Source organism: Hemiscyllium ocellatum, chromosome 4, assembly GCF_020745735.1.
Source record: "Hemiscyllium ocellatum isolate sHemOce1 chromosome 4, sHemOce1.pat.X.cur, whole genome shotgun sequence".
NCBI classification, from domain to species: Eukaryota; Metazoa; Chordata; class Chondrichthyes; order Orectolobiformes; family Hemiscylliidae; genus Hemiscyllium; species Hemiscyllium ocellatum.
In genome coordinates this window covers 100270810-100298567 of record NC_083404.1, presented here as the reverse complement: position 1 = coordinate 100298567, position 27758 = coordinate 100270810, and the positions used below count along the sequence as shown (strand labels likewise).

At 38.0% G+C, this 27758-nt stretch overlaps 1 protein-coding gene across 2 annotated transcripts in view; it reads left to right on the top strand.

Moving 5' to 3' along the window:
- The window catches only part of cdh17 (cadherin 17, LI cadherin (liver-intestine)), a 95629-nt gene that overhangs the window by 44607 nt on the left and 23264 nt on the right, over window positions 1-27758 (top strand). For both annotated transcript variants that reach the window (XM_060823667.1, XM_060823666.1), the window contains exons 8-12: window positions 14973-15110; window positions 16445-16595; window positions 19336-19554; window positions 20568-20644; window positions 22278-22469. In XM_060823667.1, the coding sequence (XP_060679650.1) occupies window positions 14973-15110; window positions 16445-16595; window positions 19336-19554; window positions 20568-20644; window positions 22278-22469 (777 nt within the window). The remainder of the gene's footprint in view (window positions 1-14972; window positions 15111-16444; window positions 16596-19335; window positions 19555-20567; window positions 20645-22277; window positions 22470-27758) is intronic.

Below are 27758 nucleotides of genomic sequence, written 5' to 3'. Positions count from 1 at the left end.
TTGGAGTGAGGCAGAAACAGGTAACCATGGGCAAGTTAGCTAAGCATCTGGCATTTTGAAACTATTATGGTATATTGTAAAGGATATGATAGCAGAACATTTAGAAATAGACATTTCAATCAAACAGAGTCAACATGGTTTCGAAGGGAAATCATGTCTGCTACATATATTAGAATTCTTCGAGAAGGTAACAAGCAGGATAGCAAAGTGGAACCAGCGGTTATAATGTATTTGGATTTCCAAAAGGAGTTTGATAACATAGCACATATATGGCTAATTAATAAAATAAGAGCCCATTGTGTTAGGGGTTGCATTTAGCTTACTTATAGGGTAGGCTAGAAGACAGAAGTCAGAGGTTTGGGATAAAACAGGATGCCAAGCTGAAATTAACAGAGTTTAACAGGGATCAGTGCTGGCGCCACATTTAATAACTATTTAATTGAAGGAATTTCATGAGGAAAGTGGATGTACTATCAGGAAGTTTGTAGATGGCACAAAGATATACAGGAATGTAAATAGAGATGATGCCACTAAGAGTCTACAAATGGATATCGGGAGGTTACCTGTGTGGGCAAAATCTTGAAAGATGGAATATAACATCGGAAAATGTGAGGTTATGCACTTTGCAGAAGGAGAATAGAAGAGCTGAATAGTATTTAACAAAGAAAAATTGAAGAAAGCTGCAGCACAGAAGGATTTGCAAATGCTCATGATTAATTAACAGAAAGTCAGCATCCAATTTCAGAGGCTGGCTGGGAAGGTTGGCCCTTATTTCAAAGGGAATGGAGTTTAAAACTAGGGAAGTTTTATTAAAACCTTATGAGGCATTAATCAGACTACATTTAGAATATTCTGAACAGTTTTGGTCCTGTTATCTAAGGAAAAATATACTGGTATTGGAGGCAGTCCAGAGAAGAGATAGATTTTCTTATGGGGAGGTTGAGCAGTTTGGACTTGTACTCATTGGTATTTAGAAGAAATGAGTGGAGATTTTATTGAAACATTTAGTTTCTTAGGGGGCTTGGCAGGGCATAGGTGCAGACATTGTTTCCCTGTGGGAGAAGAGGGGTGGCACAGTGGCTCAGTCCTTAGCAGCTTCCTCACAATGCCAGGGATCCAGGTTCGATTCCACCCTTGGGCAACTGACTGTGTGGAGTTTGCACATTCTCTGTGTGGTTTCCTCCAGGTGGTCAGGTTTCCTCCCACAGTCTGAAGTTGTGCAGTTTAGGTGAATTGGCCGTGCTAAATTGCCCATAGCATCCAGGGACATGCAGGCTCGGTAGATCAGAAATGGGAAATGCCTGCTTCCATACTGCAGGGATTCTATGAAATAAAAGGCATAATCTCAATTTCAGAGGTTGACCAGTTGAAGCAGAAATGAGGAGGATTTTATCTTATGAGAGGGCAGTGAATTTGTGGAATTTTTTATGTCAGAGGGATGTAGAGGCTCCGTCACGAAATACTTTCATGTCTAAGTAGACAGATTTTTAATCAGTAAGGGATTCAAGCATTGTGTGGAAAAGGTGAGGAAGTAGAGTTGAGGATAACTATATTAACCTTGGTCTTATTGAATATCATGGCAGACATGATGAGCCGAATAGCCAACAACTGCTTCTACAAAAATGAGTGAAAAGCCAAGATCATGGGTCTCCACCCCTTTTTCCAATTCATTATGCCCATTTCCTGAAGGACTTTGGAGTGCAATTAATATTAAATCTGAAATAAGTTATCAAAATAATATTGCTTCAGATTTTGCTAAAAAGATAATGGTATCTGAATGTAAGGTTTTATCAGTAAACAAATTGGTCATCAACCTGAGGTCAGAAAGAGATGTTCTGTAAACTATGCATTGTATTCATTGCAGAATTTGTTCTGTAAATTCTGCTTCATGGATGTAACCTCCCTTTACTTTTCATGGATTTGTTGGATTTAGACATTAATTGTTCATTAACTTTACCCCAGAGAGCCATCTAGCAATTAACAACAGAAGTACAGTAAAAAATGATCATTTTGATGATTTCCAATCAATATCCTTGTTCAAAAAGTGAGCAAATATAAAAATCTTATTCATTAATATTGAATATTTGTTGTTGATTTGAAAACGTTACATTTCAGGTTTTTGTATACTTTTGAAGTGAATTCCTTTAAATTTCTTACCTTGCTTTTGCAACAAATTGTTTTCTTTCTATCTTTATTCACTTTTCTTCCTCATTATTTTTGTGCGTGAAATAAAGTTGAATTCACTTTGATGAGATTCTTCTTTCCAGCCTTTTCTTTGGTCATTCCTCCGTCCTTTAATTTCACTGTTAAATAAATTTGTCCCATTGTTCAGAGAGATCTCAGATGCCCTATTGCCTATTCACCACAAATATCACCTTATAATTACAGAAACTTCATATGCAAAATTTCTTGAAACCTAAAAGTGAACAAAAATTTGAAATAAACAAGCTATGTTGCAATACATCCCACATCCAAAAATGGGCTGCGGTTTTGGCAGAGAACTCCTCAGATGTTCTCCTGGTCTCTAAACAAAGTTCCAACAATTTACATAATTTTCCTGGAGCGTCTGCCAAACTTGAAATGGATAATTGGAGAACAAAGCAGCATGTCTCTGCCATTGATTTTCGTTGCTGTGATTCTCCAAGAAACCGGCATACCTGCAGAGTTTTTACTGTGGAGAAACCCTTAGAAATATACAGAAACAATCCATTTGAACCAAACAGTTTATGCTAGACTTTATTTTCCGCAACGGCAAATGATCCCAAATTACAGTTAATTATTCAGTTCCCATTCCACTTTCCTCCCTTTGTCTTCATCCACCTATCCAATCTAATTTTGAATGTTGGCACATTATTTGAACAAACTGCTATCTTTTAAGGTGAACTCCACCATCTCAAGTCTCTTTGTAAAGGATTTTCTATGATCCACAGAATGACTGTGCACCTTCAGCACTCGTTTTTATTTCAAGCCTCCATCATTCATAGTACTCCGCTTTTATTTTTCTGCATTCTCTGTTTATTCACATTCTATAAGGCAGATAGCTTCATAATTAATCTGCACTGTACCTTTTCTAAATGTTCTCATTTCCTGATGAAGGATTTATGCCCAAAATGTTGATTGTCCTGCTCTTCGGATGCTGCCTGACCTGCTGTGCTTTTCCAGCACCACACTCTCAACTCTGATCTCCAGCACCTGCAGTCCTCACTATAAATCCTCCCTCTACCTTCTCTAAAGTCTCAATATCCATTATATTGGGAGTTCAACACTGTGCATGAGTTGAATAAAACACTGAGGTCTTACTAAGGTTCTATATAGTTTTAGCTCTTGCTTTTTTGTTATATAACTCTTGTAATAAATTTGAGTTGTTTTAACTTCATTGGAAACTAAAGTCAGATGTTAAGTAACAGTTGGTTTGATTCTGTTAGTTTCCTGCTGGACTGCTTGGATTAAAATAGACTCCTGGAATTGCATTAACATTTTTTAATAATATTAACTGCTGAAGTTTCTGAGCTGAACCTTATGTTTTTGATTTGGCAAAACCTGCATTGCCATTAAGCTTTTGGGGTTTGTCATTGCAAGCTCAAGTAAATTGTCTCACTGTATCTTACCAAACGTTTCTCATTGTTTATCCATCCTGATCACTACGGCATCCTTCACATTCAATTTCTGCTGTATCCTACCATACACTGGTCCTGGAACAGCTCACCACACAGCAGACAGCCAGTGAAATACTTGTGCCTGCACCACCTTTGAAAGATCACTGTGCAACCAGTCAGCTTGGAGATGTCCTGTTCAGTTCCTGACATTTGCGCGAGATATGGCAGACATGGGGAAATCAGTGCCTCGATTTGCTGTCAGTGTCTTGGGTGTCCTGCTGGAGGGATTTGAGGTGAATGGGACTTCCTCTTCCCCTAGGACCAAAGATGAAGCCCACAATAGCCCAGTCAGAAGTTGCCACTTTGGTTAAAAAAAAGCAGCCTTTGGAGGAATGTCCAGAACTGTAAGAAGAAAGTCAATGTCCTCTTCCACACCTCATGTGTAATTGCCACCATCGTCTCTCTGAAAACTCACTCTATATAGCCACCAAGGGTCATGCTCTACCATTCTCACTAATGCCCGCAACATCTTCACCTCCTGCTCTCACCCATTACAACCCACATATTCCCACCAACACCAAGAGTAATACCTGTGCCACCCACTTTCATCTCAGGTGATAGCTGTGTCTTTCACAATCCAGGAGGAAAGCAATTCCCAATAGGAAGAAAGCAACAAGACAGCAAGTATGCTGCTCATCATTTGGCTCCCCCCCTTGTGTAGACAGACCGTAGCTCTGATTTTCCCATGTGGCTGACTGACCATGTGCAAGTCTCTGGACCAGTTTTGGAGCCTGCTGTTGACTTACTCTGTGAAGGCTATTCCTCTTGACCTGACTAAAGCCTGCTGATAACTATAACAGGCTTCCTGGCTTTGTGTCTACACTAAGCAGCAAGTCAGGGCAGAAGTTGTATGAGTCTGATATCTCTGGTTGAGGCGGCAAAGTGTAGAAAGACAAGGCATTTGTCTTTATGCTGTGAGAATTCAGATAAGCTCAGAGTGAGTGGATGCTAACAGAACAAGCAAAAAAGGTTGAAGATGCAGCCTAGTCCACTCCACAAACTGAGGGTATCTTTCTAAGTGCACAGTGTCCATGTAATACTATTTTAATGATAGTTGTCTTTGACTTGCCTTGGTTACTTCTATTTACAGCCTTTTACAGCCAAATGGTATTAGAAAAAATATTATTTTATACTAAACTAATTTAATGTTATTTTATTGTCCCTCATCTAAGTTCTATAGTCCTGCCATTCAAATTTATCATATTTCAGCTCTGTCGTTCCTTTGGAGACATTGATAGCCACATATATGTCACATGCTCTAGTCCTGCATAAACCTGCCAAAGAAACTCAATATAGGATAAAACCCTTAAACTGAACTATTGCAACTATCCAAACAAAAGAAAAATATCAATTGTGTCATATTGTATTCACTTTTTTATTGTGAAAATGTACATTTTAAGGTGTTCTTAGATGTTTGGTACAAGTAGGAAGTGGAGAAATTCCTTCGTATGTGCACTGAATTCTGTTCTTCAAAATATTTGTCAGGTGTGAAAATAGTCTCACCTTTTATGAAATGGATGCTTCTATCTAGAAATGTATAAGTTACTTATCAAATTATTTGGCATTAGGGCTTTGTGAGTCATTCTTTGTGTCATGATATTGTTAATACTTTCAGTTATAAGTCATGTAAAACAAATGGGTAGAAATATGGTAGTTAAATTTGCCATGTTAATTTTAGCTTTTCAGTGACTTTCTGCTGAAAGTCGTTAAAAATAAGTTTTACTTCCATTGAAAAAACAGACTTTCAGAGATTTCAGCTGATAGCATGCAGCTACAAATTTTCTTTGCCCTAACAAGTATTCTCCTAGGGAGGCATTAGAGAAGTGAAAACTCACGCAACTGTATGACTTGATTGACAACTTTGTCAAAAGAAACCTTGACAAAATGTGTGGGAAACTTTCTTATTAAGACCAAAATTCATTCAATGAATAAGGGACAAAGTATTACTGAAAAACATAGCTATTCTCATGTAACTAGAGTGACAGGTAGGTTAAAAAATAAGAAGGACATTAGAATAGATACTTCAGAATTTGGTAAGACTTGGGAAAGCAATTGCCTGGGGGCTAAGACTTTCAACATACAAATTCTGCAGTAATTAATATTATCATAAGAGTTAGGTTAAGTATTTAAGTAGTTAAAATTAAAATAGTCAGCAGTGCATGTTTATCTCATATGCAAATCAATAAATACCTTTTTAGTTGTTACCTTCTGGAATAAGTTAGATATTTATGAGTATTAGTACATTCCTTGAAATATGAAAGGATTTCATTGTTGCCAGGTCAGAATCCTTGAGTCTCTTATGCAACCTCATGGTGAGAGCACCACAACATCAACAACTGAAGGCTTTAAAGGCAGCACCAAAGTACATTCTCAGAGGGACTAAGCAAAAAATGTGAACATGCTAGTGATATAGCATCCTGAGAACATGTCTAAATATAACTAATTTGCAATTCTGATCAGGAATTGTAAATGGTTTCTATGCTTTTTCCTTTCAATGTATTTGTTTGTAACATGGCAAGGCAAAAGAAAAACAAAAAGCAGAGTGTGTGAGTGTTTTTAGTTGCAGTGGTTCTATGAATTCATTCTTGGCTGGTGCAGGTTCTTGATACTGCTAGAGACAGATCAAGATTTAATATTGCATGAACAAACAAAATGGTTCTTTGATTAAACAATTATTCCATGTTTTTGAGTAGGGTAGAGTAAAATAGAATAGCTTTTATTTGTCATTTCTCCCATATATAACCGAAACAGTAAAAATGAGACATGTTCCTACAATACTGAGGTTTTCTGCTTCTTCTTACAACCCCATCTACTGGTATTTTATGTGGCACTTTCAAATGGCACTATGTACATTGCTATTTCAAAATTCTAAAACCACACAATGTTCATGTTAACAGCATGCTATGATGTGCTTAAAGGCAGTACATGTAACTAAAATGGCTGTACCATAACCTATAATAACTTTCTCTTTGTGAGCACTGCACTGTTTCAGCCCTTCCCTGTATTTGAGCTGAGACAATATATCACAATTTTGCTTGTTCCTGAGAACAATCTTTACATCTTCCTAAAACTGGTTCTACTTTCAGAACAGTCTAACGTTTCTCATTACTCAACATTTCTCTTTGGCTAGGCAAAAGTGAGTACTGCAGATGCTAGAGATTAGAGTCAAGATTAGAGTGGTGCTGGAAAAGCACAGCAGATCAGGCAGCATCTGAGGAGCAGGAAAATCAATGTTTTGGGCAAAAGCCCTTTATCAGGAAAGGATTTCTCTTTGGCTGCCAACATCAACTGTGACAGGAGTTATACCTGACTCATCTGTAAAATCTACATTTTTAGCAAGAATATTGTAATATTCACAATCTAGGGAACAAATATTGTTAGAATAATTTGAGAGCTTTTGAAACGGTCGTATTCGACATTTACGTTGAGACCAGAAGAAACTATCAAATCAAAACATTTTTTTGAGTTCTGAGGTTTGCTCATTAAGAAGTAGGAAACTTCCATCTTAGCCACAGAAAGCAAGAAAACTTTCAGATTAGATTACTTACAGTGTGGAAACAGGCCCTTTGGCCCAATAAGTCCACACCGACCTGCCGAAGCCACCCAGGCCCATTCCCCAACATTTACCTCTTCACCTAACACTACGGGCATTTTAGCATGGCCAATTCACCTGACCTGCACATCTTTGGACTGTGTGAGGAAACCGGAGCACTCGGAGGAAATCCACACAGACACAGGGAGAATGTGCAAACTCCACAGTCAGTTGCCTGAGGCGGGAATTGAACCCAGGTCTCTGGCACTGTGAGGCAGCAGTACTAACAACTGTGCCACCGTGCTGCCCACTTCAGATATTAGGAAACATCATTTTGATTTTTTATTAGAACAAACATGTCCCGAGTAAGGAGTATGGAGATTCAGTGTTGCTAGCTCCTATCCAACAGATCTTAAAAGGTAAGAAAAAAGATAGAAAATATCTTATTGCCATCAAGTTTTATTGTCAGAGATAAGACAAATTGAGTGACAATTGGACATCTTGATTTTAGGCTAATGTATTGCTTTAAAATTAAATATTAAATATCAACTGCCCCAGAAGGCTGTGGAGGCCAAGTCTCTGGATACTTTCAAGAAAGAGTTGGATAGAGCTCTTAAGGATAGTGGAATCAAGGGTTATGGGGATAATGCAGGAACAGGATACTGATTGAGGATGATCAGCCATGATCATAATGAATCGTGGTGCTGGCTCGAAGGGCAGAATGGCCTACTCCTGCATCTATTGTCTATTGTCTATAAACAATTGCATTCAGTAGGTTCTTCTGCAGATGACCTTGTTACTCACCAAAATATAAAAGATGACACAGATACTTTTGAAAAAGTTCTGACAGCTTTTGGTAGCACATCAATCTGAAATCAAATAACTTCTATTTATAAAAAGCAACATTTAACAGAAGTGTTCAGCATCAAGGGAGTCTAGAAATAAATTCACTAATGACCTCTGCTGATTAGTGGAGAATTGCAACTGTGGAAATATGAAGCCAGTATTCATAAGAGCCAGAGCAATTTTTGCAATTATTGATGAATCTTGTCAGATTTATTACAGTCCAAGCAAGATCAGAGTTTGAAGAAGACTAATCAAATAGTATTAGAAACAGAAACTAGAAAGGCTCACAGACAAATCCTGGGAAGGATGTCTTACGGGAGCAGACCACAGACTCATCCACTTAATAAGATACTAACATGTTACAGACACAAATGACAAGCCATTTCAGAGAATAAGCCAATCCGCAGATATAAAGAGTCAATGTCAGTGCTGTGGAACGTAAAAGCCTCACAAGAACAAGCAGTGCTCTGTGCAACCAAAATGTTACTACATGTATAAAGTAATAGATCACTTCTGCATAATGTGCAAAATAAGGACAATGTCAGAGTAGCAAACATAATAATGGTTACATGTGCATAATCACCACTGGAAAAGATACCTGATACATTCTAGGGGGAAATTGATGATGTATCCCATTTGAGTTTGACAGAATTTATGTATGTCAATAGCCTTTCCATTAATTTGCAATTTGATGTAGATGAGAGTTCTTTTGGATTAAATGCCATGACTGAAGAAGTTACAGCCTACAAAGATGACATTGCATGGCACAGATGGAGTAGCTCTTCAGAGCAAGAGTCTGGTACGAGCAGCACTGCAGTGAAAATTGGGTAGGAAAGTTGAAAATGTAACTTGTCATCAATCCCTCTCATGCATGAACTTGCATGAATGTCCTAACTATAGTCATTAGAATTCAACTAATTCCTGCAGAACAGCAGCTTTAAACACAAACCAGTGACATCTAACTAGTTAAGTGCAGCCAACAGAAGATATTTTTGGGCTTCCTGAATCTATTGGAATTATGTACGGTGACAGAAGAGAATTGTTTCATATTATCAAATGCAAAGAACACATAGACTTTACAGGACTGGTGGAAATGTTTTCCTTTCCTATCATCACTGGAGAAAATTCAGAAGACAAATATCAGCCAATTGCCTGAAGTCGCACATACTGAGAACAAGGATGAGTAATATATACCACTTGAGCTAATTGTTGAATTTTTGATAAAGGTTTTTCAGACAACAAAATAGCACTGTGCATATTGATAAAGCAGATTTAACTTTGATGTCAAATGATGAGCCAAAGCGAGTTCAAGAGTAACATTTCAATACTTCATTTTCCAGGAAGAATTATTTTTTAAAGGGCAAAAAAACTGCTAAGTAAACAACAATCCTTCAGTAAAATGAATGAGGAGGTGAAAATGTGTTGTAAGACAACCATAGACAGAGAATGAACGTGTCCGACCTAATCAACATGTTGAAATAAAGTGCTTACATACTTCCGCACAGAGATATAAGCAAACTAGTGAACCAAGTAGACATGGCATAATATAGCTACTAATTAAAAATTAGCAAACTTCATTTGATTTGTTTACTGTCTGGGAGGTTCAAGAACTGCAGTCTGTCTGCATTCACTTCGACAAAATCAAAATACTGTAAATGCTGGAAATCTGAAATAAAAATAAAAAATTCTGGAAGACTACAAAAGATTTGACAGCATCTGTGGAGTGATAAATATGAGTTGAAATTTCAAGGAGCAGACCTGTTGCCAGTTTTGATGAATCAGGAATCGTGCTGCACAGTGAATTATAGAGCAAGCAATTGGTGACTGAGCTTAGGGCTGTTTCAGTTCAATAGCAGGGTCAGAATCCTAATTGGTCACATCTTTGTGATAATAGTATGTTCAAAGATTTTGGACAGGAAAGAGAAATTAGTGATGAATGGAGATTTGCAGGGCAGAAAAGCATAAGAACCAAGAGCAGAAGTAAGCAATTCAGCCCCTTGTGTCTGCTCCACCATTAAACATTATCGTGGTTGATCTTTCTTGGCCTCAACTTCATACTCTTGCCCAGTTTCCATAACCTTTCAACCTTTTAATAATTAAAAATCTGTCTATCTTCTCAAATTTATTCCCAGCATCCACCACACTCGGGGTAATGAATTCTACAGATACACAACCCTTTGAGAGAAGAAATATTTCCTCATCTGTTTTAAATCTGCTACCCTTTATCTTAAAACCATAGCCTATTGTTCCAGATTGTGCCACAAGAGGAAACATCGTTCTATATCTGCTTTGTCAATCTGTATTAGCAGCTTATATATTTCAATTAGATTTCCTCTCGTTTGTCTAAACTCGAGAGAATTTGGCCTTCAGAGTCTAAAGGGGCTAAAGGCATTTCTTTTTGTGGGGAGGTTAATGGTGCACAATTTAAAGAGTGGGTGAAAGTCTCTGAAGAGAGGAAACTATTCACTATATCACAGTATCAATGACACTGACCCCAAGAAGGAATAGTCAGTTTAACTTTGTTGTTGGGGAAGTTTCTGCAAACAATGATCCAAGACAGAATTAGTAGTCATGTAGAAATGATGGGTTGTTTAAGAATAACCAGCCAGGATTTATTAAGAGGAACTTATGTTTAACTAGCTTTCTGGAGTTCTTTAAAGAGGTATCAGATGACTCAATATAGGAAATGGTATTGATGTTGCTGGGCACACAGATTTTCAGAGGGCGTTTCAATATAATGTCACACCACCAACATATAGGAAGGTTATAGGTCACGATTAAAAATGTCAGTAGCAATATGGATTCAAAAATTGTCTGAATGATAGACCACAATGACTTGAAAGTGATTTGCAAACAAAGCAACATTTCCATTCAGTGAACAATTGGGATCTGGAGCGCATTACCTGAAATTATGGTGGAGGCAGGTTCAATTGAAGATGGTATTGGATAACTATTTGGATAAAAACAGTATAAAACAGCATGGGGAAAAAGTAGATGATTGGCATGAGGTGATAATGTTCTTTTAGTGAGTCAGTGAAGGCACAAATAGCTTCCTTCCATGCCATAAGATTGTGTGAATCTGTGAAGGAGAGAAATTGAATGGCCAGCAGTTTTGTGGAAAAATGGTCAAGAAAGCAGAAGATGGGGATTTGTGGACTAGATGGGTTCAGAGACAGCATGAAGGCAGAGAGGGAGCCCCTTGAGAAAGATGTAAGTTCAGGGTTAGGGCAAGAGCAATGAACAGAAAATATAAATGACCATTCTTAGGAAAAGAATTAAACAGTGAAGAGCCATCAACAAACATTCATTAAGTTGTTGAATCTTCAGATGCCATGGACCTAAGCTCTGACGTTTCTGAAATTTGGGAAAAGGATGGACATAAGAAAAGGAAGAGTTTTTGCAGAGGTAGTATGGGGAGTTAATGTCAAAACTACAGCACAAGTTCTTAAAGGAGGAATCTAAGGGTTATTTCATCATATGGGTTCGACTTAGATGGATTAACTCGATGAGATGTGACGTCAGGGCTTTTTCAAACATTCTTTCATGAGTTGTCAGCATCACTGGCTGGGCCAGAATTTGTTGCTCATTCTTTGTTGTTCAGAGGACAGGTGGAGTCAACCACATTACTGTGGGCCCAAAGTCACACATAGGTAAAATTTCCTTACTGGAAGAATATTAGTAAACTAGACCAGCTTTTAGAGCAGCAGTTACATGATTGTCATTAAGACAGATCTATATCCTGGATTGTTTAATGAATTCAGGTTTCACCATCTGAAAAGGTGGGTTTCGAACACACATCCCTAAAACATTAGTCTGGACTTGTGAATTTCTAGCGCAGTGATGTTATATGCAGGAGCATGAGGTTGAGCAACATATCAGCCATAATTGAATGGTTGAGCAGGCTCAATGGGCAAAAAGCAATAGCAGAAGTCTTTTCCCTAGGATTGGGGAGTTCAAAATAAGAGGGCATAATGTTAAGATGAGAGGAGAAAGATTTAAGAAGGACAGGAGAGGCAACCTTTTCACACAGAGAGTGGTTCGTGTGTGGAATGAACTGCAAGATAAACTGGTAGATGCAGGTGCAGTTACAACATCTAAAAGACACTTGGACAGATGCATGAATATAAAAAAATTAGAGGGATATTGGCCAAATGCAGACAAATGGGACTTGTCAAGTTTTGGAAATTTGGTTGGCTTGGATGAGTTGGACTGAAGAGTCTGTTTCTGTGCTGTATGACTATAATTCTATAATTCTGTAATATCTTCTGGTAAAAGCATAAATAAGGAAATGAGGGTAGAGTTAAATTAATATGGCAGTAGTAATCGAAAGCAATGGCAGCTTATAGATCAAGAATAATTAGGAAAGAAAAAGAAAGAATGTTAAGAATAGGGTAATTTTGCTTATGTGAATGCAAGGAGTGTAAATTTTGCGTAAACTTTGAGTCACAACTAGTCCTATTTATCCATAACACCAGTGTTTATTGACTTACGTTGGCTTCCAGTTAAGCAATGAGTTAGTTGTATAATTTTCATCCTTCTTTTCTAAATCCTGCATTGCCTCACCCCTCCCTGCTTTTAATCTCATCCAGTTCCACAACACTGTAAGATATTTGCAGTCTTGCAATTTTGGTCTCTTATTATGAATGTTTCTGGGTGTGTCCTTAACTACCAAGTCTGGGGTTTAGAATTCCCTGCTTAAACCTTTCATTTCTCTTTTCTTCTTTAAAATGCTACTTAAAATCTATTCTTTGACCAAATTTTTGATCATCAGCCTTAATATCTCTCCTTGTGGCTCAGAATCAATTTTTATGCTCTAGTGAAGTACCTTACCACATTTTAGTATGTTTGATATTATATATATGGATCAAATATGTTATTGATGTTGGGAAATGTTAGAATATAAACAACAACTGGATATTGTAGGATAACTGGAACTTCATCGATAGCAAGTGATTTGTGTTTCAGAAAGCACTGTGAAGAGAAAGCAGGAAGTGAGGTGAAATTATTTGTAAGAGAAGGCTGAGTACATTGGAGTTAATGCTTGAAGTGGTTTGGGGTCTTTTTTGGATGGCAAGAGAAAATGTTGGCAATAATAATATTCAACAGACCAAGAATTAATTAAAGTGAGGTGAATGCATTGTTGAGAGGTGGGAACATAGATGTGTGTAAAATACTACTTCTGGGAGAAGATATAGGAATAGTAATATTGGAACAGATACTGAAATGAAAGTATTTGAAGGGTAGATAAAGTGGTTATTTTAAGGGAAAAATTACCATATATTCGAAATTGGCCAAAGAGATTGATCAAACAAATTAGATCCATGACACTTACTGAAAGGCATTAGGGAGGAAGACAAAATATAAATTGCTATAAAAATAGAATCAGGGGTGCCAAGAAACTGAGAAGAGCTGCAAAGATGGATTGTGAGAAAAATATAGTTTAAAATTTAAGTATATTAGTGTTCAGGTTTTAAGAAAGGCTACAAAGTAGGATAGATCATTTAAAAAAACACTGATAAAAACTGTTGATTGAAAAATTATAAATTGTTGAAAAGTTAAACTGTTAGTTTTCACAAAACTACTTGAAAAAATGTCAGAAATTGAAGATCGATGTTAAAATTGAATGTGGACAAAAATGTTTCAAAATCACATACACAAACATATTCGGAAAATTCAGGAAGGAAGTAGAAAGGTTCGTGCCAACAATATTGCAATGGAAAACAACAGCTGAGTTGACTACATAAATCAACCTCGTGCTTGTAGCTGTTACTGCAGGGAAACTTTTATTTCTCAGGAGGAAGAAGCAGTGAAAAGATAGACTGCCTACTTGGGAGGCCAGTTGACAACACTTGTCAGTCTCAACAAATAATAACAGTCAGGCCTCCAATTGAAACTCCCAGGTAGGCAGCCTATCCAACATACTCAGTTATTTTCCTGGAATTTAAAATCCGAGCTGGGGAGAAACGAATGCAGAAGCAACTGTTTGCCAGCAAATGAAGATTGCACAATCTATAGGTGGATCACTGTCAATCAGTTAAGTTTTTGATTTTGATTTGATCATTGTACCTAGGTACAGTGAAAAGTTTTGGTTTGCTTGCAGAACAGGCAGATCATACCATTCAAAGTGCATTAGCAGCATATTAATCATCTCTCCAATTTTTTATCGAACAGGTTGTTGGTTTACACTCGTTCAAGAACTTAGATCAGAGTAGTGCTGGAAAAGCGCAGAAGGTCAGGCAGCATCCGAGGAGCAGGAAAATCGACATTTTGGGCAAAGGCTCTTCATCAGGAATTGAGGCAGGAAGCCTCCAGGGTGGAGAGATATCTCTCCACCCTGGAGATTTCCTGCCTCTATTCCTGATGAAGAGCCTTTGCCCAAAATGTCGATTTTCCTGCTCCTCGGATGCTGCCTGACCTGCTGTGCTTTTCCAGCGCCAGTCTGATCTAAACTCTGGTTTCCAGCAAGTGCAGTCCTCACTTTTGCCTACTCATTCAAGAACTGTCTACCCACAGTTTGGTTTTACATTTTTTTAAATGTGGGAGGTGTGGGGTTTTTATTCATTTATTCAATGGACTATTGTTCATTTCCAGTAACACTATTACAAAGAAGATTGATCACATGTATAACAGTGCCACAAAAACAGTGAGTCACAGTTTACCCATAGGCTGCCAATGGGTAGACTGTGACTCACTGTTTTTGTGGCACTATTATATATGTCACAATGAAATCATCAGCTTCTTGGCATTTTATATATGTGAGATACAGTGTTCTTGCAAAATTATTCACATTTTATGAAAATATGTGCTGGTAATCCATCTTAACCAGTAGAAGTTAAAACGTTGACAAAAATGAAGGTTTATTAACTTAATTTCTAAGAAAGAAAATATGGATAATAATTCCTTAATCATTATAACTCTGCATTGTTTCTCTAATTCAGGTGCAATGGAATGAACCTGGTGCAATATATGAAGTCAAGCCAAAGGTCAAGCTTGCTTATCCCAAGTTTCCATTTGCAGTCGATGCAAGTGGTAATATTAGTGTGACAGAACCATTAGACAGAGAGCAGAATAGTGAGGTATGTTGCCATGCCTACAAGTTACAAAACATATTTTCTTCAAATGTTGGTATTAAGTTTTTAAAGTGGTTGAAGAGCGGAACTAATTGATATTTTTGTATTTCGAGATATAGCTTTACAACATTCATGATAATCTGGCAGAGAATATTGCCTGGTCGCTGTAGAACCTGTCTGATTTTGATTCCATTGATTTCTAAATGTAGAATTTAATTGACCTATTATACAAAAAACATAAAAACATTGGAAAAATTCCAGTTGTTTTGGGTTGGGCATTTATTTGCTGCAAGTGTGATGTTGCCCTTGACCATGCCACTTCTATTTTTTTATTCATGTTCAGCAATCTGACGGAGTTTTGTTCAAATTAAGTTGTAAAATTTAATGTGGAATCAGGAAAAGAGAAGACCACAATGACTGTAATGGTTGACTTATTAAGTTTTCTTTAGTTTTCTAACTTTATACGAGGAAGACATTACATTTTGAGTTGGCACGATGGCTCAGTGTTTACCACTGCTGCCTCACAGTGCCAGAGACCCAGGTTCGATTCCAGTCTTTGGTGACTGTCTGTGCACATTCTCCCCATGTCTGCATGGGTTTCCTCCCACAGTTCAAGGATATGTAGGTTAGGTGAATTGGCCATGCTAAATTGCCCATAGTGTTAGGTGCATTAGTCAGCGGGAAATGGGTTTGGGTGGTCGGTGTGGACTTTTTGGACTGAAGTGCGTGTTTCCACTCTGTAGGAAATCTAATCTAAAGACTGTAATGCTGAACATTTTAACTTATTTCTCAATTTTTCTAATTCTGTAACTAAGATTTTGCATATAGGAACTTTGTGTGTGGTGACACTGTACACTTTTCAATGTGTTCTTAGAACCCGTACTTGAGTACACATTACAATAAACCATAAATTTAAATTGAAGTCTTCAGAAATCCTGTGAGGGTATTCATTGTGGAAACTGTTCCTGTTATTACTACCTGAACTAAAGTTTATTTACTGCGGAAAGTCCCAGAGTGGTCACTTTTTTTGAGGTGGGCTGCACTCTGGTCAGTATTGCGATCAGCCAACCACATGAGAACCGATTTGCAATTGGCAAGTTACAGAGAAGTTACAGTTCTTGAACAGAAAATGCTTTGTCTTCCTTTTTAAAGAATTACTATTCTTGCATATTTCACAGCTTAACCATGACTTTTGTAAGTGATGTAGTAATATTATTTAATCTATAGGAAAAGATACTGTGATCTGCATAAGACTACATTTTGGTGGTGCAGGAGTTGTGCATTTTTCTACCTACTGGTTAATACTCCTCATTGTCTAGTTTCTTTTGGCATGTGTTTAGTATATACTTTTAGTTTATGCGCTGGACGAAAACAGAGAGCCACTGGAAGACCCATTGGAAATTATGATCATCGTGGAAGACATCAATGATAATTACCCCATTTGTAACCCAGAAGTAAAGTTTCTTGAAGTCCAAGAAAATGAACCTATAGGTGAGCACAGTCACATCATAAAATGTAAGGTATCACGTTCTTTGTGTAAAAGGACCTGGGTTAGAATTAACCATTTATAGTCAAACCCACTAAAATGAATAACTGATAAAAAGAATAAAACATTTCAGGTAGTGTAATCCTTTTTCTAGTTTTTTTTTCCCAACCAATGGGTTTCCCTGTCAAATGAGTAAATGTTCATATGTATGATGCTGGATTTATTTTTTAAAGTTGTGCTGCCTCACTGAAGCTAAATGAGTTAAGGTCTTTTTATAAATGACTATTACCCAGGTGTGAACATTGACTCACGACAAACTTAGTTGCTGCTTCAGAGTCTTTCAGCTCATGAGGTGCTGGAGCACTGGTAGTTTTGTAATCAATGTGCCAAGCACCGTAGTTGAGGTATACAAATTGCTAATGTTCAAAATTTGTAATGTTTATAGTTTACTTCCTTCATGGGCCAATTTAAAAAAAACGTTTTTCAAGGTTTAAGATTTTTTTAAAAGGCATTATTTTGTAAATTAAATACACATTTGTGCAATTATCTCACAGTTAGGCACAAAAATTCACATGATGGTAATAAAATAGAAGCTTTGACTGGCCCACAGAGTGAAAAAGCAATATAAAGATATTGAACTTTTAACATTCTTGCATAGGATGCGGAAATGTATGGCAAGGCCAGTATCTGACACACGTTCCTAATCCCCCTTAAACTGAGTATCTTGTGAGGCCACTTCAGAAGGCAGATAAGAATCAACTACATTGCTGTGGTTCTGGAATTACATACAGACTAAAGCAGCTAAGGACAACAGATTTCTTTTCCCTAAAGAGACATTAATGACACAAACAAGTTTTTACAACAAACAAAAGGAGTGCCATTAGACTAGCTTTTTATTAAACTCTAATTTCAACATATGCCATGGTGGGTTTCAAATCCAGTTCTTCAGAACTTTAGCCTTGGGTTCTGGGTTGCTAATCCAATACAATAAGCACTATATTATGCCCCCTGTGCCCAGCAGTCACCATGGGCTAAATTAAATGCCCTTGCCCCAGAAGGGTTTGGTGTTTAGGGCATTTAATTCAGTGGGCTGTGACAGGTGGAGACCCAATTGCCTGCTTCCGTTCCAGTACTGAATGGGAAGACTGTCCTACGGAAAGCTCAAAATGATATGTTGTTGGAGATAGCTGGGGTCTTCTGGAGGGGATGAGGTAAGTCCCTCGTTAGATACTCAGTGCATGATTGAGAGCCACCATTGGAAAGGAGGGAAGAACCAGCTCTGTGTCCTTGCCGCCAACTCTCCCTCTTATGACCCGCACATCAGGAACATCTCTCCTGCCATCACTTATCTACTTCTGGGCCCATCAGCAATCCTGGGTCTTAATGGCTGCAGTACTGACAGCAGCCACCATTTCCTTGCTGTCACTACTGAACATCAAAGAACAGATGGATTTAGAGCTCCAGAGTTCTTGATCCCAAAGCAGGCCTGATGCTGCATTTACGTCAGCAAGCTTTTCAAAAGTAAGTCATGTGTGCCCCTCAGCTCCCCACCTGGCAGCAACATCTTTGACACCTACATTAAGCCCTGCCTAGTGATGGTGATTAAATAGGTCATTATTTTTAAATAACAAATTTGTCAGGTATCCAATTGGTCTTATTATTCCTTTTCTGTTTCCTTCACACATTTAGAGGTAGAGAATTATTGACCCTGAAGGCAGGAACACATAAGGAAACTGGAGTTGTACCTTCAACTGAAAGATCACTTGAAGGGAATAGTCTCAGCGGGTTGGGTGTGGATGGCTGGAAGTGGGTGGGAGTTCTGTCTGTTCTGTGGAAGGTAAAAGGTGCACTGGTGGGATAAGAATATTTGCTAAATTCTCCATTACTCACCTCCCCTCTGCCAAAAGTAAACTGACTGTGACAAATATTTTGCTCAGATCCTTGAAGTGATGCTGTTGGAGTTCAGATGTGTGTAGATCATGGTGATACATTTTATATTCATGAGATAAAAGATAGCCAATTAAAATATTTTCTTTTTCCATCTGGGTGGGAGGCAAGTGGCATTGTTTTCAGTGAATAAAGGATCAATTGAATCCTCCACTCTGTATTTGGAACAGAGGTTAAAGGAAAATGTGATCTTCCCTTTCCTTCTCCTTCACCAATTACTCTTATGCCAAAGCCCATTTTATCCTCCAGTTCACCTTCCATAAATTCTTCATATTAAGTCCTCGTGCCTAGTATTACTCCATCTTTACATGGTCAACTTGAACCCTTAGTGCACTGTTATTCACCTCAATATTGCCCAACTATAAATATTTACTAACACCCTCCAAGAATAGTTGCTGAGCTGCAAGAATACCCGTAACATTAGTCAATGTTTCTTCTCTTTTTGATAATTCCAATTTACACCTTTATTAGATCATATTTGTATTTGTTTAATTACCATGTTAGCCACCTCCTTTATTCTTGCACCATCAATATTTGAAAGTTAATCTCTCCTACCATCCAGTTTGTCACAAAGCTTTTATTTATATCTCCCCTCTCTTCTGCTTCCTGTTCTTGCTTAATATGCTTTACACCTTTAAGTCACTGCTGTTAACTATAGGTAAGTTACCAACCTGAAAAGTTAATTCTGCTTCTCACTTCCTATTACTCCCTGAGTACTTTAAACACTTACTATTTTTGTCTTTGATGAATTTTAAAATATATTTTACTTTATGTCACATCTACACTTTTCCAACTCAGGAAGCTACATTGGAACTGTGATTGCAAATGACAAGGATGAAGATGGATCAGTTAATACTCTTTTGAGCTATAAAATCATTGATCAAGAACCAAAAATTCCAGAGGATGAAATGTTCAGTATTGATGATTTCAAAGGAGACATCAAGCGTTTCCAAGGACATCTGGTGAAACGCATTGCATCAGATTATATTTTAAAAGTCCTAGTCAGCGACCAACCAGGTAAAAGGGAAGATTTGTATAAATCTCAACAAGCCAGAAGTAATATGATATATTGACACACACTCAGAAGAGTTCATGACTCTTGTAAATGCTTAGCTTTTATTGTTTTATAATTGCCTAGGCCATCTAGGTAATTACTTTGTCTATCCCTTCCTCCCTTTTTAAACCACAAATAAGACAACGTCACTTTATGCAGTGAGGCCATTTTATTTTTGCACAAGCATAGGGCAGAATATTCTGAGACTACAGGAAGCAAGAAAGGAGGTGGGTGTCTTGACAATGAGGTGAATTGTCAACAGGACTAATTGCTGATCCTTCTCACCGCTGTGCAATTAATTTCTAATTGGGAAGGTCCATGGGCAACCAACCCACCCTACATCAATTTAAGAGCCTTAAGTGGTCAATCAATGAACACTTAGTGACCATTTAAGGGTCTGTTCTTGCCTCAGCGGCATTATTACCACCTCCACATGGATCTGTTGTGTATGATTGAAAATATGAAGCTTTGACAAAGGCATGACTGCTGAGAGTAACCTGAGAGGTACCCTTGTTATCAAACCACAGGGTCTTTCTTTCAGCTGGACACACCACCACAAAAATCCCCTCGAACATTTGTTAGCTTTTTCCTCTGACAAACTTCCTTTAGGGTGATGCTGAGTGCATAGCTTGGGATCCTTAGTTTGGAGAAAGCTCCACAGGGTCTCACACAGAAAGAGTTAACTCAGGCACATCTGGTTGCAAAGACCTTGGGTTAGATTTTAAACGATCTTGCATTCTGCAAGATTCAAAATTCAGAAGTAGTTCAATTCTTCACTCACGGTCCTCTCTATCTTTGCCATCTACGTTCTTGACCTACCTTGTATTCCCTTCCTCAGTCTATAATTTACATGCTCAAATATTTGCATGGCACATATTATACCAAACAAAATTTGTTGAAATTTCCAGATTATTAATAGTCATTCTAATAACTGTTTGTATTATTTAATGATTAAAGCTTCTTGTTCCTTTCCTAGGACTGTCCACTGAATGTATTGTCAATATCTCTGTTATTGATATCAATGACAAGATTCCTATCTTTCAGAAATCAGAGGTAAAAAGTAAAGAAAATTTCACCACAACAGTAATATTTGACGAACGTAAAGAGGGTGCATTATTGCAGTTTATTGCAACAGAATGTAGGACAAGGCCTGATTATGGATTAGAATTTACTTATGTTAATGTTTTATGTTTATTGACATAATTTTGTCCGAACACTACAGCCAGCATAGTGAAAAGTAACATACATCAATGTAATTATTAACAAACAAGCTGTTGTTCTTCATATTTGGATCCAGATTTTGGCTAAGATCAGCAGTCAATGTTAAAACCTATTTGCTTGAAATGGTTTACTCTCAATATTTCTTTCTATTTATTTTTGCTGTCCCTACATTAAACAAATATGTAATATTTGAAATTTGGGATACTTCAAGATATATTGTTTGACAAATATAATTTTAGGTGACAGTTGGTTGACTTGTTTTTAGTGAGATTGCTTTTGAAGTTTGAAAATTACTCATTATAGTCATTATTTGTTTCCGTCCTTGCAGGCATAGTGCAAGTTAAATAAAATTTTACAAAAAAATGTTACAATGGGAGAAAGGTAGCACCTTATAAGCTACATGTTGTAAAGCTTATGTTAGAAGGCATGAACCTTGAACATCTTAAGTGTCCACGTCAGCAGAAATGACTGGAAAGTAACCTTGTGCAAACTAAGGCCTTTATCAAACTTGAGAGCAAACTAGAATGTAAAAAGATCCTTGTATATAGGATAAATGAAATTCTAAGAATAGAAGATTTCTCTTTTTTGTACAAGAATGAAGTGTAACCAATGCAAGTGCATAAAGATTGATGATTTTTTGGATATAATGGATAGATGTGGGAGAGCAATGAGAGACAGCCATTGGGCCGAGACATGGAACACAGCCAGGACAGAGTATTGTACAGAACTCTGTTTAGACAATCTAACACAGAGATTGTTTGGATAAATGCAAAGTTCATCTGTGTTCTTGAGTGCTCTTGTGGTTTGTGTAAAGAGCATAACCACAACACCTTGAATAGTGATGGAACCTCAGATAAGTGTGTTTAATACTAGTTAGCACAAGAGTTCAAGGTTCAACCGAGTTTCTTGCATCATAGAAATACAAACACAGCTTATTAAAATGCTTGAAAACTTTTGATGTTCAGTTGGCCCATTTATAACCCTTTCAATTTAGATCTATCTCAATCAGCCATAATAAATCCTGTTTAAGGCCTTCTTTTGATGCAGTGTTAGTGTCCATATCACTGTACTGGGAGGTCTGGGTTCAAGTCTCACCTGCTGCTGTAGTGTAATAAGATTGATTTGAAAAATAGGTTAAATTAAAATAAAATCCTGGGGCTGACTGCAGTGACCTCTGTATGCTAAGTGGCTGTGCAGCCAATCTGAGCTTCTGTGCACACTGAAGAAGGGTCACTGGACCCAACATGTAGACTCTGTTTCTTCTCCCCAGGCCAGCTGAATTTCCCCAGCAACTTCTGCTTTTGTTTCGCATTGACTTACAATTCCACAAGTCACTGCCATGAGTGGACCTTAGAGGTCCACACACTGACAACAAGCAATTGAGAGACATATTCTTAACTGAAGGCAAAACTATTCTTATGAATGTGCCTTTACTTGCTAATGCTTTGTGTTCTGATTTTGCTAGTACGGTCCCATCACTTTACAAGAAGATATTTCATTGGATACGGTACTGATAGAGATTCAGGCAACAGATGATGATGAGCCATTCACAGGCAGCTCCGAGATTGAGTACCATGTTGTAGAGGGTGATACCAATGGGACTTTCAAAATAATAACCGATCCAAAAACAAATAAAGGAAGAGTGCAGCTGGTGAAGGTAAGGTTTTGAAAAGCATTTTGTGCTTGCAAAGTAATTTGTGTTTGTAGGGCTGCACTTTTGAACTGTTTTCTTATCAATAATTTCCTGACAAACAACTGCTGAATCCTTTGTAATGATTGTGCTCAGGCTGGATAATGCAATGTGATCCTTTATACTCTTGTATTTATATTACTTTTATGTTATCTCTTTCTCTTTCACCTATTCTGTGTTGTCTATTCCCCATGAAATACCCAAGAAGAAGCCAATGAACATGAGGGTATCATAAGCTCTAACTGTACAAACCGTAAAGTTGATTAGCTCCTTCTAAAGGCTATGAATACATTTCTGGCGGTAATGGAATTTGGGTTATAGCATTAGACTTAGAAAATAAAATGCTTACTACAAATGTTTCTGATGGTTAATGCTTGGCTTTATGGGAGAGCTAAGAAGAAAGTCAGGAAAATGGTTGTGAAGAACATCTCTTCTGGGCTGCATGTGAACTTGGAGTGGATGGGAAATATCCAATTATTGTAATCTAGTAGGTACGAACCTGGAAATAGTTCAGTGAGTGCATTTGGGCTAGGAAGGGGTGAATTGTTATGCTGTGCAATTTTGTTGTTAGCTGGTTTAAGGCTTTCAGCAGTGGGACAGTGATATCTCAAGAACTCTGTTTCCCTACACAAACACTGTCCTGTGGAATACAATCTGCTTGGATAAGTAAATTGGTTTAAAGGTTGCTTCTACTCTCTGCCTGGAGTGAAACCTTTTCCTTCCTTTCTCTGAGGTTCACTCTCTTGGGCTTCCCCACCATCAGACTGTTGTTAGCTAGATAGCAAAGAAGAATTTTCAGTGAAGCAATGCTCAGCAAATTCCTCAGTAATATCCCAAAGGAAACAAGGGGGTTAAGGATTTTTCAAGTTAAGCTGGAAAGTGGAGTAGCCAGATCAACCTTGAACTTACTGAAAGATGAGCAGGCTTAAAAGGCCAAGTGGCTCACTACTAATTTGTCTGTAGTGATCACTAGTGAACTAATCACTTCTGAAATCTGATTCGGCACTTCCGAAGTGCCTTAAGAAGGTATACTGAGGTAACATGGAAATGTCCTTTTAAACACCTCTGCACCTCTCTCCTTAAAACCTGTGTCGAATTACTTATTGCCATACCCAAGTGTGGCTGACTGTCATATTTTCATTAAGATTCATTGAAGTGTTTTGGGATATTTTGCTACGTTAGCGATGCTATACAAATGCATTTTTTTCTCAGAGGGTGTTGAATCTGTGGAATTCTTTACCTTAGATGGGATTGTAAAGCGTATTCAGGGCTGAGGTAGACACAGTTTTAACAACTGGTAGCAATCGAGGCTAATGGGGAAAAGACAGGAAAATGGAGTTGAGGATTATCATTCAGCCATTGTCTCATTAAATAGCAGAGCATACGTGATGCATTGATTAGTCTACTTCTGCTCCTACTTCGTATGGATGATTTTAAGTTGCATTTAGATTGGACAAATTGGATGGTCAATGGGAACAAGGAAGAGAAATTTGTGGAGTGTGTGAGGAATATATTGTAAAACTACACAAGAACATGATATTTTGGGTGTAAGGTGAAGGTAAAGTAGCCATAATCTTACTGGACCACAGAGCTGTTCTCTCATTAAAGAGAAACAACTTGTGGTGTTTTAAACCTAGAGTCACCAGGCCTTAGGCAAGGGAAGAAATTGAGAAGGAAAGTCCTTCATAGTAAATTCAGCTGTTGCAGGTATTGAACCCACACTGTTGATATCACTCCATATTGCAGTTGTCCAGCCAACTGAGTTACTAATGTGCAATGAGGTAGGATTAATAAGAAATTTCATAGTTAAGGATCCTCTGAGGGTGTAGCAATCATAGTGTGATAGAATTTAAAACTCTGCTGTCAAACCAATGTCTTCAGCTTAAATAGGCACAATTACAGAGGTATGAAGAAAGAATTGACTTTAGTAGGTGGGGAAAATGGACTAAAGGAGTTGTCGGTGGATGAGCAGTGGCAGACATTTAAGCAGATATTTCATAACATTCATAAAAAAATTAATTCTAATCAAAATGAAGGACTCAATGAGAAGCATAAACCACCCGTGGTTGAGAAAGGTGGTCAAGGAGAGTATCCAATCAAAAACAAAATGGTTAAAACAAATGGTAGGTCAGAATATTGGGGTTTTTATTAGGGGCCAGCTCAGATGGCTAAAGCACTAACATGTAGGGAGAAAATTGATTGTGAAATTAAATTGGCAAAAAATATAATAACAATTAACAATAACTAATGGATAAATAAAAAAGAGAGTAGCTCAAGTAAGTGTGAAGGATGCAGCTGGAGAAATAAAAACAGAAAATAGGGAAATGCCAGATAATTTAAAACAATACTTTTTATGGTAGACTACACTATAAACATCCCAAAGATATTAAGTAAGTGAGGTGCTAATGAGAGAAAAGGTATTGTAACAGACTCAGCATATGGCACAAAGTATTGACAAACTAATGGTATTAAAGTCAGACAAGTCATCAGGATCTGATGGTTTGCATCCAGAGGTTTTAAAGGAAGTGGGTGCAGAGATATTGGTGGCATCTGTCAAAATATTCCACAAATCATTGTATTGCAAGAGGCTTCCAGTAGAATGGAAGCTGGTAATGTGTTGCCCCTATTCCAGAAGGGAGGAAACTATCGGCCAGATGGTCTAAAATTTGTAATTGGGCAAAAGCTAGAATCCATTAATCGATGGATGTCAGTTCCTGTGGTGATGTCCCTTGCTGTGGTGATGTCATTTCCTGTTCTTTTTCTCAGCGGGTGGTAAATGGGGTTCAAGTTGATGTGTTTGTTGATAGAGTTCTGTTTGGAATGTCATGCTTTTAGGAATTCTCATGCATGTCTCTGGCTTGTTCTAGGATAGATGTGTTGTCCCAGTTGAAATTGTGTCTTTCCTCATCTATATGTAAGATACTAGTGAGAGTGGGTCATGTCTTTTTGTGGCTAGTTGATGTTCATGTGTTGATAACAACATTATGATGTTCATAAGTAGAAAGTGGGCCACAAACACCAGTGCTTCACCAATAGCTCACTGATGATGTTGAAAATGTGTTGATGGAAAAGCGCAGCAGGTCAGGCAGCATCCAAGGAACAGGAGATTTGACGTTTCGGGCATAAGCCATTCTTCAGCCATTCCTGAAGAAGGGCTTATGCCCGAAATGTTGAATCTCTTGTTCCTTGGATGCTGCCTGACCTGCTGCGCTTTTCCAGCAACACATTTTCAGCTCTGATCTCCAGCATCTGCGGTCCTCACTTTCTCCTTACTGATGATGTTACCTAATATGGTGATGAAACGTCGGAAAACAAACCTTCCAGCCTTGTGAGCAAACTTACATCCAGAACCACAACCTGAGCTACAAATCTTATCAAAACTCACTAACTGTACAAGGTATTGGTGAGTCCACATGTGGAATACCTTGTGCAATTTTAATCCCCGTATTTAAGAAAGGATATACAGGCATTGCAGACAGTTTAAAAGAGATTCATTAGGCTCATTCCTGGGATAAAGGAGTTGATTTATCAAGAATAGTGAAACAGATAAGGCCTTTAGAAGGATGGGATGTGATCATATTAAAACGTACAAGATTTTGAAGGGACGTGATAGGGTAGATGTTGAGAAGATGTTTCCCTAGTGAGGGTATCTAAAACTAAGTTACAGAATTATAGCACAAGGAAGCTGGCATTCATGTTTGAGATGTGAAGTAATTTCTTCTTGCAGAAGTAGTGAATATCTGGAATTCTTACCCTGGAGATTTGTGGTTATATCACTGAAAGTACTTACAACTTGACAGAGAATGATGGTTTGCAGATGATCTAGGGCCAAGGACTCTGTATGAATGGAGCTTTAGCTGGCAACAAGTAGCTGACTGGTTTGTGGGTTATTGATCAGTAATTGACAACAAAGGTCTTCTGCCTGCCAACAGCAGTGTGATTGGCTTCCAGGTAGCTGAACAGCTGGGTAGCAATGAATGTTTGAGGGAAACCATTGGATCCATGCAAGAGCAGGAGCTGTCTCCTTTCTCTGCATTCAAAATACACCATTAGTCTGAAAAAAACAGCTTATCTTAGCAGTTCCTGTCAGCTATGACTCTTGACAAGAAAGTAAGAGATTTTGTAAAATGTGAATCGCTACTTTGGAGAAGAAAAATCAGGGAGTATCATGTTCTGACACACAAAATGATCATCTCGATGAACCTTCCAGTCTCTTCCATCACCCATTGAACCCATGTGATATTTCCTATCTATGTCTGTCTACCTGTGTGTGTTTGCATAGGGGGAGTGTATAAGGGAGTGAGAGTTTTAATTAATAGATTTTATATTGAAGGCACATAATTGTTTATCTCTAGCTAGAATCTATTTATTTATAGCAATTTGCCTGGAGTATGGAAACCTGCTCCATGCTTTGTTAATCTGGATCGAAGAAACCATAAATTGGGGAATCTTCCATATTTTAAAAAAAGTCTAGCTTTTGTGATGACTCCTGAAATAGCAGGAGTGATTCGCAATGCTCTACCCAGTGAGTGTAATAAAGGGTGGGGCTTGACTGTGAGGTATTACTAAATCACACAGAGAGAAAACACTGGATTATATACTGCAAATAAAACATTGCACTGGAATTGGCTAACAATGTCTTGGCAATGGCAGCATTGTCACTGTTAGTCTTAAAGAAACTTTCAAAGCTCAGGTTGATTGAATTGGCAGATACTGGAGATAGCATTGCCTGGTAGCATAAGAAAGGCACAGAAACTGAGCTGATAATGCAGAGGAAATACTAGAGAGACCAAATTTGGGCGGCACGGTGGCACAGTGGTTAGCATGCTGCCTCACAGCACTAGAGACCCGGGTTCAATTCCCGACTCAGGCGACTGACTGTGTGGAGTTTGCACGTTCTCCCCGTGTCTGCGTGGGTTTCCTCCGGGTGCTCCGGTTTCCTCCCACAGTCACAAAGATGTGCGGGTCAGGTGAATTGGCCATGCTAAATTGCCCGTAGTGTTAGGTAAGGGGTAAATGTAGGGGTATGGGTGGGTTGCGCTTCGGCGGGTCGGTGTGGACTTGTTGGGCCGAAGGGCCTGTTTCCACACTGTAAGTAATCTAATCTAATCTAAATTCATCAATTACTGAAGCATCAGAATCAGATGATATTCAATTACAGTAAAAGCAGCTTGAGAATGAGGAGAAAAATTAAGAAACCAAAGTTGGCAGAAAAGAAGAAGGCAAGGACAGATAAAGAGCTGAAAAATGTGTTGC